At 37.6% G+C, this 12,075-nt stretch overlaps 1 protein-coding gene across 1 annotated transcript in view; it reads right to left on the reverse strand.

Moving 5' to 3' along the window:
- Positions 1–4,311: 4,311 nt before the first annotated feature.
- The window catches only part of jus (EB domain-containing julius seizure protein), a 28,802-nt gene continuing 21,038 nt past the window's right edge, over positions 4,312–12,075 (reverse strand). The window contains exons 4-8 of the mRNA XM_089591388.1: positions 11,489–11,641; positions 8,592–8,732; positions 8,376–8,490; positions 8,100–8,287; positions 4,312–4,592 (exon numbers count right to left, since the gene is read on the reverse strand). Coding sequence (XP_089447514.1) covers positions 4,312–4,592; positions 8,100–8,287; positions 8,376–8,490; positions 8,592–8,732; positions 11,489–11,641 — 878 coding nt within the window. The remainder of the gene's footprint in view (positions 4,593–8,099; positions 8,288–8,375; positions 8,491–8,591; positions 8,733–11,488; positions 11,642–12,075) is intronic.

Genomic DNA, 12,075 nt, shown 5'->3' on the forward strand with positions numbered 1-12,075 from the left:
CATCATGTACATTTCAGCTATGCATCTAATTAATGTTTAAATCTGACTTTCGTTGACTTCAACCTATACACGACTTATTGCAATTACTTTGATTCATATTGATCCTTTACACGTCGCTCGTTAATCCGCAATTAATTTTTTTTTTTTTTTTATTGGTAATGCAAGCAAACAGTGGTTGGTGTGATTTTTATCAAGCGATAAATTCAACGGAATATGAAGTATGAAGTACAAGGAAAGAAAAAATCCAAGAGATAGCGTAAATTTTCAAATTGACTTGCACGCAAATCTCGTGCACTTGTTTCATATGGTTCATGCCGAGTGCGCTTTGGATCACAGATTCGTTCGATCGCGTCGACGAGTTGCGCGACTTTTGTCGTAGTTCCTCTGAAAATTTATGCCTATTCAAAAATCATTCGTATGTTTTATTGAAGCACAAAATCGCAAATTATTTAACAATCGCGCAAAACAGTTTTTTCACTAAATTTACATTTTTTTTTTTTTTTTTACAGATGTGCTTGATCGAATGAATTTTTATTTGAAATTTTTCCTTTTGTAAGTTTTTTTCTTAACGATAGATTACTTTTAACGCTTTTGTACTTGAAAAATGTCATCCAATACGCCTAGTCGTTTCAGCAAACATACGTTATTTACAGAGCCACCGGTTGCCTTCGCTTCGATTGGTGCCGATCGTCCAAGTACTTCCCCGGTTGATCTTGTATGCTTGTTTGGACGCTCGGCCCCGATTTTCCAACCGATTGCAACCGGTCGCCCGAAACTTTATTCGAACTTGTCAATCACCCATTTGCAACCAATAATTCTTTACAACGAAAAATTTCGCGAATCCCTGAAAAAATTTGTATTTCATTTTTCATTTGATTAACATTCCTTCGGATAAATGTTGATCGAGTAATGTGATTTCGTGGACACGACAAAAAAAAAAAAAGGATTGTGGTTACAATGAAAAAATGGATTTTTATTCGCAAAGCTACGCAGAAGATTGCTCGCATTTTTGTAAATATCTACACGTGTAAGTACGATTTTGTATTTTGGCCCAAAGAGAACTGTTTGGAGGCACTCTGCTCAAAAGCAAAGGTAAAGATCCTTAAGTGTCTAAATTTTATGTACTTTAATTGCGTTTATTTTACTTCGTTACAAGAAAATTGCATTCTTCTCGAAAAAAGACAATAGTTCCTATGTTAATCATCGAAGTGTAGATAAATGTATATAATGTATAATGTATATTTTCGTAAAATGCCAAGTTAACTGTACAAATGCACTTTACGTACATGTAAAGAGTCGCGATAAATATTTGCTTACGCGTGTACTTATACGTGTAATCATTTGCACTTTCTCGTCCTATGTAACACACCCTTGGCATTTCGAAGCAAAAGCCCCCGTAATCACATGCGACTGTCCCACCCCGAAATGGAAACCTTCCCCTAATTTCCTTTCGAGATCGGATCGGCTGCACGTGTACACGCATTTTCGTGCGCGATAGTAGCGTTTCCACATGATATATCATCCGCTACTTATACACTGTATACTTCCAATATCAAACGTATACTATTCATTAAAAGAGTTGTCAAGTGGTGCTGCAATACTTGCCTATTGAATTTTAATAACTCGTTTCTTACGTAACGAAAGAAATTATGCTTCTTCGAGCTTAACTTCAATTTTATATTTATTTATATGTATTATATTTTTTTTCCTACTTTAAAAACGTAGATAATAGATAAAGGTAATATCATTACACTTTGCTTTGGTTTGAGGCCGACTTGTATATATATATATGTATAACTATTACATTGTTATCTTCAATATATTGTATGTATGTATATCTATTCAGCGAGATTTCAAGTTAAGCAACAAGGATAAAAAATATCCCTCATCATCGCGCGATGCATATATAATATTATATCTTTAAACTTAAACATAACTTTTGTTTCCCGTGCTTGATTTGTGTTTTCATGAATGACTTATTTCTTTCCTCTCGTCAAGATTTTCAATAGAGTTACGTTTATGCATAATAACAACCTACACGTTATATATCCTATATATTGCGACGATCGCGCTCGCGCGATCTATTTTTCTTAAACAGCGTATGTAATCACAGAGTAGCGCAACGACCACTATAGGCGTGTCTCATCACTATAGTTTCCATTTAAAATTCGATACAATTAATATAATGAGTGTGTGTATATATATATATATTGCACAATTCGTAATCGTGATACAAAGAAAAATAATAATAATAATAATAATATGGTGAAGTAGTTGTAGCAGTATATGGTATTAATACATAATAGGTAGTATATAGTTAAAATTTTTGTGTTCAATAGCAAAATGGTAATTAGCTTTAGATATTTCTTACTCTTATTCTCTTAAGATTACTTTTTTTCTTACATTATGCTCTGGTATAATATTCATAATCTATCGGTACATGTATATATTTATATCTCAATAATTTATCGTAAATCTTATTAATATTATATGTATATGTATGTATAACGGTACTTCGTAAAATCTCATTACACGTGATTGAATATTGTTATGTACTATGTATATATATTTTTTTACTTTTTTATTGATTAGCATAGGCACCGAATCGCGTAGAGAAGTAAACCGAGAGTTGTGAAATTAATATTTTCACTTTTATCCTGTAATACACTGTTCTGAATAGTCGGAGAGAAAAAATAGTGCGGATTAACGAGGCTTCCTTCGTTTGAAATGAACTTTTTCCCCTCTATTCATACTATACAAGAAAGTTACATTGTTATGTTGTACGTGTATGTTCTTTGATTCCTCGACAAAATGATCCATTTTTGCCTGATTATGAGGTTTTTCGCAAATTTACTTACGTTTCGTAATGGAGATTATCTTTAAAGACGGAAATGGCCTTTGATTGAGAATTTCTTGATTTCCCTTTGTATGTACCGCCTTTCAATTACCTTTTAAACTCGCGCACGACACAAGTTTCCTTTCCAATGGAAAACAATGTGTCATGTCTCGAACAACGATCAACATCATCATACATTATATTGTACACAACATTTCTTATACTTCCAAATTTAGCGATTCGTAAAACACTTTCGTCTGGTCCCCTTCGTATATGTAAACTTTTTTTGTTATAAATTATTTTCAGCAATAACGTTTGCCTTCCAGTTTTTCTTTTCATTTTTTGACTTTTTTTTTACCTGATGCACACTGTATTTTTTCGTCGCTCCTTTTTTAGTTGGTCGATTGTTTGATCGATATACATTAGAATATTTCGTGGTACTACCTACCTATGAGGATTACGTGATTTATCTATTTTTACTTTTTTTGTTTTAATATGAAGTTCAATTGTCGCATATTTATATTTATTTTAACGTGATCGACAAAGAAAAATAGAAAAAAAAAAAAAAAAAAAAAAAAAACAATAAACGTGATTGATTGTAAATTTTCGTGTCATCGATCTTTGACCACTTGATTTGCAAGCAAGTCTCGTTAACTTATGTGATGATAATTACAGACCTTAGCTATTGAAAAGTTTAAGCTTACAAATGTAATTTTTTAAGTTTACTTATAACGTATTTAATAATGTTATCTCTTAAATGACGAAGGCTTGAAAAATTCAATGTTACAGTGTAGGTACCGATGTAAGTAACAAAAATGCGATGGCGTTGACAACAAAATATGCCAAACAATAACAATAATAATCCAACTATGACTCATGATTTTGTCTTTGATATATCAAGAAATGAGCTACTTCATATATTTGTTTAAAAGTGGGAATCGTATGATGATGCAACTGTTTGGAGAAAAAAAAAAAAAAAAACGAGACAGTCGAAGGATGTTGTTCTATAGAAATACCGATAACTTTCCTGCGTATTTTTGTAGAGAACCCATTACTCCTCATTTTCCGGTTCACGGCGAAATGTGTGTCAAGATGACGGAACAATCGCAATTAGGTCGTCATTTTGCTTAATCACCACCGGCGCGTGATTTATCCCCTGACCTTTCGCGGCCAATTACCGAGTATATCCTTATATCCCTCAAAAATCGCAAAAAATGTTCTCACGCGACGTATATATATATTATACTATGAGTTAACTTATATTGCTTTTGATTTTTATAAGGCAAAAATGTTTTGCTTCAAAAGCGTTGTACGCGTGTTGCAGAAAATCATAGTAAAAAATTTAGATAAGCATCCAAACAGCTGCAACCATCGAAGGTAGAAGTAAACGCGTGGAAGTGGAGAGTAAGGTAAATCGGAGGATGAGCGGAGGAGTGTGTACGCGCATAGAGAGGGTAGAGAGATAAGATAATGGTCTAGGACTTGTCGAGTATCTCGACGGTGACGGTGTCCGTGGCCTCGGGGTGGACGCCGTTCTGGTGGTGGTTGGGCGGCGAGGACTTGCTGTTGGCTGGTTTGGGCTGCACCCCGACGGCCGATGTGTTGCCGCTGCTGCCGCGACTGCCGCGGCGAGAGCCCGTGCGCGAGCCTGGCGACAAGGGCGTGCAATGCTCCGTTATTCGGGTATCTTGCACCGCTGCGGGTGCTACGGAGCGCTGTTGCTTTCCTTTCTCGGTACTCAAAAGGATTTTCTCGTCTGACGGTTTGACAAAACATACACACACCAGATCAATGCAATTTCAGTTCTTTCTTTCTTTTTTTTTTTTTTTTTTCCTCGAGCGTTAGTTTTGTGCGTTTTGTGTCAAGGCGGTGAAGATTTTTTCTTCTTACATAGTACACACTTGCTACCAGATCAGTCGTGCAAGTGGAAGATATGACAGACAAGAGAGAAAAAGATTGAAATTATCAGTAGCATAGGTATACAGTGCGCACACTTGCGTATATAGGTGTTAGTTGGATGCGACACTCAATGTAATATATGGAATGGGTTTTGTTGCAACGTCACAATATTTATTAACCGATGGGCTCGACAATAATTCATACGTATAACGTTAAACAACCCCAAGTATTAAAAACAGTTCCATTTAATGCTTACACGAAAGAAAATGCATGATGCAACACATTTTACAACATTTTCTTCTGGTGTTGAGTAGCGAGTGTAAAAATGTTATTAAAATTTATTGTTTAGTAGGAATTTATATATGTATATTGTAAAAAAAGATAGAATTTTTTAAATACTAGATAGTAAAAGTATGTACGGAAAATTTGCATACAAGTATCAGAGTGAAAAATGTAACAGAAAGGTGATTAATTACTTATTTTAAATTGCTGTGTTAAAAGATAAAATCTTAATTAAATACTTTGTAGGTACATGTGTATTCTATAACAAAAATAAGCGAGAAATCAAATTTTTAAACTTAGTAATGTATAAGAAAAATAATTTTTAAGCCTAAGCAGTATTGTTAAGATTTTGTAGTCAGAAAAAAAACGTGATAACACGGTCTAATGCGTTTAAAAAAATTATAACTATTATTAACAATGGGACTATTTTTAATAATTTTCATTATTCAATTTACAGTGTCTCCAGTATTGAAATTATTTGAATAATTATTTCCAAACAGCACATTTCTAACTTACACGAAGCATGACATGTTACTGGTAGTTTAGTAAAAAGTTTGTCAGTCAATGAAAATCCTTTTTGATTCGACGAAAAAGTCTAAAGCAATGCGCCGGTAGCTATGGCACTTTAATTTAATTTAATGTGCGAATCGAATTGAAATTTACAGTAATGATATATTTATCTTAACGAAAAAAAAAAAAAAAAAAGATCACTCACTTTCTAAATAGACTACAGTAAAAATTATAGCACAAACATTGAAACACGTAGTAACAGCGGGTGCAAATGCTCTCTGGCTAGAAAAAAAAAAAAAAAAATTAAAGCCCGCATGCAAAATACATTTTCTCCGCACGTATTTCATGTTACGATCAACTCGCGAACCGCGTACGTTACCTCGATTACAAAGCGCAATTACGCGCCTGAAATGCCATTAGGCACGCGAACTTTCAGTTTTTCCCCTGATTAATCTCATTATTTGATCAATAACTGATACACAGCCTCGTTACATTAAAATATAATTCACGAACAGTCTGATCGGTGTCATCTGAGATGTAAAAATGTAATGAAAAATTTTACACAACAACGTTTTCGTCATTTTTTAACGCGAGCATAATCATCAGCACGTGTATATTTATCTCCTCGGTTATCGTTTCCATGCAACACCTTGAGAAAAAGACATAGCAAACAAATAGTAATACAACATTGCAAAAAGAGAGAGAGAGAGAGAGATAGAGAGAAAAATACAAAGCATCAAATTTCACTCTTCTTTACAGCGGGTGGAAAAAAACAGTAAAACACCAAGAGAGCACAATCGCATGCAAGAAAGACATCGAGCCAGTTCGGAAGCAGTAGGGTATAACATGATTAAGCTCGCGTTGCAAATTATATGCCCATCTGGGATGCATAATGGTAAGGGAAGATAAATAAAAAAAAAAAAAAAAAAAATTGCCATACGCAGAGCACCCATGGCGTGCGAGCCGGAGCAAGGGTCCTCGTGTATGGCCCCAACGTATTTAGAACAAAAACGCAACTTGCCTCGCGAGCGCAAAAGAAAAAAGAAAAGGAGGAAAGGGTAGAGCACGAGCAGCGAAAGGTGTTTGTACTGTGTATACACATTTATAGGTATATAAAAATGTGTTGGTTTTGCGAGTAAGCAGCGGGTTTTTTGCACAAAAGCTCGGTGGCACGGGATACATACACACACACGCATGTATAAGAAAAAGACAGAGAGTATAATATATAGTATATACTAGTTAAATACGAGAAAATGGAATTGTGAGAACGTCAACTTGTATGGGAGCGCTTATCTTTCGCAGCCACAGTCCTCGTGAAAAATCGGCTTTTTCATTTAATTATTGTATACGTGCATAATATTATGCTCCCGAGTCATTTTAGCTGTTTTTTTTTTTTTTTTTTTTTTTGTTAGTAAGATGAAAAACTTGCGCATTTTCCCCGAACGAGGTCTCCCGGTTTCTTTATAAAAAAGTACTCTTGAATGTTGCTAAAAATGCAGTCCCTCGAGTTATTTGTTTGTTTTTCGTAACAATTTTTTTTTTTTTTTTTTTTTTTTTTTTTTTTTTTTTTTTTTTCAGAGGTGCACTTTTGCATGATATTATTAAAAAAAAGGCTGTTGCGTATATTTTACACTTAATTCATCGAAAGTCCAAAATAACTCGGTGCTATGCATTATACACGAGTGACACGTTTCTTGCGAGAAACAACTATTTGATCCAATATGTAATTGTATGGAGTACATGGTGAGCGATTAAAATGACCGTAAGCTGTAAAAGTGTCGAAATATGGATTGTGAGAACAAATGATGAAAAAGAGAGAGAGAGAGAGAAGAAGAAAAAAAAGTTTTATCATAAAGGTCACTTAACTAGAGCAAGAGCAGTCAGTTTTGAAAGACAGTTATCAAGAGAACGATGGAAAATGTCTCTCTGTATTATGGTTAAAGAAATAGAAATAGTATACAGTATAAAATCACGTATCTCTATTTTATGTCAAATCAATTTGTACTAACATTAAAACACGCGACCGAGGGATCAGAAAGAGAGATATACAGAAAGTATGTAGAAAGAAACTGCGCGTGGTTAAATAAAAAAAAAGTAATAAACTAAATAATTATTAAAAGTATTCTCCAACAGGTGCAGAAAAATGTAAAGTCTCTCTGTTTTTTGTTTTTTTTTTTCTACGTTCAACGAAATATTTACATAAAAAAAAAAAAAAAAAACTTGGAATACAACGCGCGCGAGACACGAGACGTAACACAATAACGTATTCATTAAATATTTGACGCCTGTTTAAATAAAGATTAACGAAAGAAAATAATAATACATAGTATAAACGAATAACTGAAAGTAAGAGAGAATAATACAATATATAGGTATATATATATATATATATGTATATATATGTATAAAATAATAGAGCAGGTATCGTATGCGATACTTAATCATCGTATAGGTATACAAGAGTATATATGGATATATAAATATATCTCAGTCAAAAGAGTAACTTCGCTTGCTTAGTAAGTGAATGAATAAAAACCCGTACGGTTCAACACTCGGTGAGTGTGTTTCGCACCTTGCGAGGCGTTGGGCGAGTGGGCCCGCAAGGAGGCCATCGAGGGTTGTCGCGAGGGCGCCCTGACACTGGCCCGCGAGCCTCGCCTGTCGTGCCCGTGCAAGAGTTTGTTGTCCCGCAACAGCGAGACGTTCATCAGCCGCGCGTTCGGCGTATTGAAGATCGTCCGGTTATCGTTCCAACGAGCCCTGCGTTGACAAAACAATATATGTATGTATATTTTTTTCCCCTCTCCCTCCTGCAATTGTAAAATCACCCACTTCCGTGTATACTCACTTGCTGAACAGCCTGAGAACGACGCAAATGATGACGAACATCAGAGCCATGCCCGCGAGGATGCCGATCATCGCTGGGTCCACGTACCTCAGATCCGGTGGCTCCTTTACCTCGGCTAAAGTTTACATGGCAAACAAACAAACAAACGAACAAAAGCAAAGTCATGATGATAAAAAAAAAAATCCCCACTAGTCGATCTCTGGTGTCGAGGCTTACCGACGCACTGGTACGAGCCGTCCTTGTTTTGCATGGGCACCTTCTCGAAGATGCAGATGCACCGCCCGTCCCTGCACTCCGTCTGGGGCGTTGTCGTCTCGCACTGTTCCGTGAAGAAGCACGACTCGTTGATGTTCGCCGCTAAAAGGCGTGACCACGTATACATACATATATGTACGTTATTATATCGAGGAGTCGTCAAAGGGGAGATTGCGACACAGGCCTGTGGGAAATTCCTCGGGGGAGAAAATTCCTCTCCAAGCCTCGACGGGTGTAACATTTCCTTCTGTTTCTCCCTGTACAGGCAGCGCGGAATGGGATATACGAAGGGGTGGGTGCGACGAGTTGGCCCCCTTATCCCTCGGAGGGGGAAAAAGTTTCCTCCCCAAAGAAGTTGTCTCGTTGGACAACGTTGACTTTTCACTCCGTTTTTTATAAAAAATAATGAAATTTTGAAAAAACCTTTCGACAATATTAAACATTTATTATATCTACGAGGTGTGTATCATTGCGTGGATGGGTTTCAAGCATCCGTCCCGAAAAACCGGGGCTGTCCACCAATTTCCAGGGTACGGGTATAATCCGATGAAAGACAACTACCGCAGAAACGAGCCAGGCGCAATTTTAGAGGATGCGCTAAAACCAACCACAGGTACATGTCGCGTTTGATAGAGAAATATACGTTGTTCGCGCTGTCCCCCCCCCCCACCTCCCATATATGTGCACTTTGCGCGCAATTTCCGACTGTCCGTCAATTTTAATCGTAGTTCGATTTTTTTTTTTTTCTTTTCTTTTCGTCAAGTTTTGGAGCGTGAAAAAATAATCAATCCCCTTTCGAATCCGTCACGCGTGTAATTACGCACCTTTGAGGCATATATACATACATAACAATCGGCTTTAACGTATATCGTTATATGTATATAGAAGCAGAACGCGTTAGCGGAGGAAATATGGGCGATTTGGTATAGCTCTGGTTTCGCGACAACTCGGATGTATCGGACGGTAATTTGATTTTGCCAAACTCGCGGCTTCGTCGCTCTTCCATAACAATCGGATTGTATCCCCCGACGCGGTTTAATCCGCGAATAATATCAGGCCGATTATACGCGTGCCAACCGCGTACTATGCGTCGTCATTCAATGATTAGGTTTAGAAATGTTTTTTAACAATGAAATAAAAAATAATGATAAATAAATTACGAAATCACAGTTATGACGCTTACGTGGATGTTTAAATTTGGAGGAAAGAGCTTTGCTCTAGGCTTGCACCGTCGAGAACGAGCTTTCGCGCGAAATAATACTCAATTCCGTCCAGCAGTGCTCGATTTGTAACTTTTTTTTTTTTTTTTTTTCTTTATTTTCTTTTACTGCAGCGAGAGGATAAACTTGAAAAATCTATGGGGATAAGGATTAAAGCTTAATGAATGGAAACATCTCAATGAATATAATACACTCGAAGACGTCGTCGCTTCGTTCGAATTCACTCCTGACTTTTCTCACTTGTGAGTACTAGCGATGTATCGTTTTTTTACCCGTTAACGCTTTCAAAACTCCTATTCAGCACTATACGTACAAAATGCATTGGTCTTCCCTTCGAGTGTGGGCAATTAATTAGTCATCATCGGAGACTGCTCGCTAAAGGTCGAGCCAAGAGTAATTACCTATTAACGGGTAATCGACCAATTGCCAATAGGCTCTCGTCATCGGCATTCTCTTTCTCTCCCCTCGTTAATCGCACCGAGGAAATGAAAAGGAAGCGAAACATCTGCAGGGTAATTTTCCACTCGAGTCGAGTTGATTGGCAACGTCCTCTTCATTGTATGGGCGTACATCGGCGCGAGAATACATCAGGGGAGAAAGAAAGAGGAAGCGATTAAACGAGACGAATGGAAAGGGTATTTACGGGGAGGAGGGGAGTACTTTGGGAAATGAAAGAGCGTGGAGATGAGACCAACAGAGGAGGGGGTGGTAAAAAAAACAAAAAAAAAAACAACAGGGATGAGCGGGAGTGGTTGTCGAGAGATAAAGTGACTGCGCGTTGTATATCGGGGGGAGAAGAAAAATTGGCACCTAGGAAACGGTGTATCGCGACGAATTTCATTCCCTTTCGTTCTTCAGCAAAACGCGCAAGAGCAAAGAAAAAAAATTAGAAACCCAATCAAGCCAGAGCTTTCGATCACGGTGAAACTGCATGGAAACGAAGGGAAGAAAGCCCAACGAGAGAAGAGTGTATACCGCGCGATCGATGCTGGGTTCGTCCACTTGACTCATATATCGAAAGGCTGTGCATAATATATAGGCTTCTGGAAGCACGTTGATTAAAATTACCAGAGTCGCGAGAAGATTCGTTGTCGAGTGAAAATTGAGGCTCGTATTTTTTTTTTTTTTTTTTTCATCGTTCAAGTTTTGGGATAGATTGACTAGTTTGAGATTCCGTGAGTGTACACGCGTAGATGAAACAATCAATTTTTCATCAATTGAAACAAAAAAAACAGCGCAACTTCAGTGCAGGGTATATGTATATAGGAATTTACATCGGAACCGTGAAATAAACATAACTCGGTTTAACTTTTCTGCTCCTCCATGGTAAATTTCATTCGGGACGGACCTCGCCAACTTACTCGAAACAAATCTGCAGTAAAGAGCGCCTAAATGAAGACTTAAGAGGGATTACAAGTAATACAGAGTTTACCCCCTCCCCTTCTATACCGTTTTTAGTTGAAAAACTTTGTTGTTTCCTGCCGCTGCTCGACCTCGTTCAGTTGCAGTACGATAAAGTCAGCTAAGCGCATTTTCTTCCCCCTATTTTGGCAAAGTAATCTTTTCTCTTTGGGATCCTCTACCCCCTTCCCTTCCATTGGACAAAGGTACTGTATATTATATGCGTAAAAGACTCACCGTGTCCGCATTTGTCGATGTGGTTGGTGGCGGGGAACTCATCCCTGCAGATGCACTGTCGGATCTTGGTGTCGCAGTACGAGCCGTCGAAGCCGCACTCGCGATCTTCTCGGCACTCGTCGCTGAACTTTTTCGTCCCTCGCTCCGCCAGGCCTGTGAAAATTCCAACAACTTCAGCCCAACCTTCACCCCACATCTGTACGAGGAAATGGCGCGCAAGCGAGATCGACTTTCACACTCCCGAGTCGCTGAAAGTCCAAGTGCTTTTTTTTCCTTTTCCAAACAAGTGGGCCCAAGCGTGTTAATTAAAAAAAAACTTGTTCATGACAAACTGCGTCGCAATGTTTTTCCCATTTTACTATTCCAAGCATAGTACAGGCACGTCTGACCAAAATCGTCTATCTCTACTGCTGCGCCTGACCAAAATCGTCTGTTTCTACTGCTACGTCTGACCAAAATGGCATGTTTCTACTGCTGCGTCCCGACCTATGCATGGATAACACGTATCGTGAGTTAATCTAAATAGTTGGTAGGGATGAGGGTTAACATGTATATACACCTACAAGTGTTTTAATCTATTGCGGTTC

Source organism: Copidosoma floridanum, unplaced genomic scaffold (assembly GCF_036245765.1).
Source record: "Copidosoma floridanum isolate Cflo_tuat_1 unplaced genomic scaffold, Cflo_Japanese_pri ptg000013l, whole genome shotgun sequence".
In the NCBI taxonomy this organism is placed as follows: domain Eukaryota; kingdom Metazoa; phylum Arthropoda; class Insecta; order Hymenoptera; family Encyrtidae; genus Copidosoma; species Copidosoma floridanum.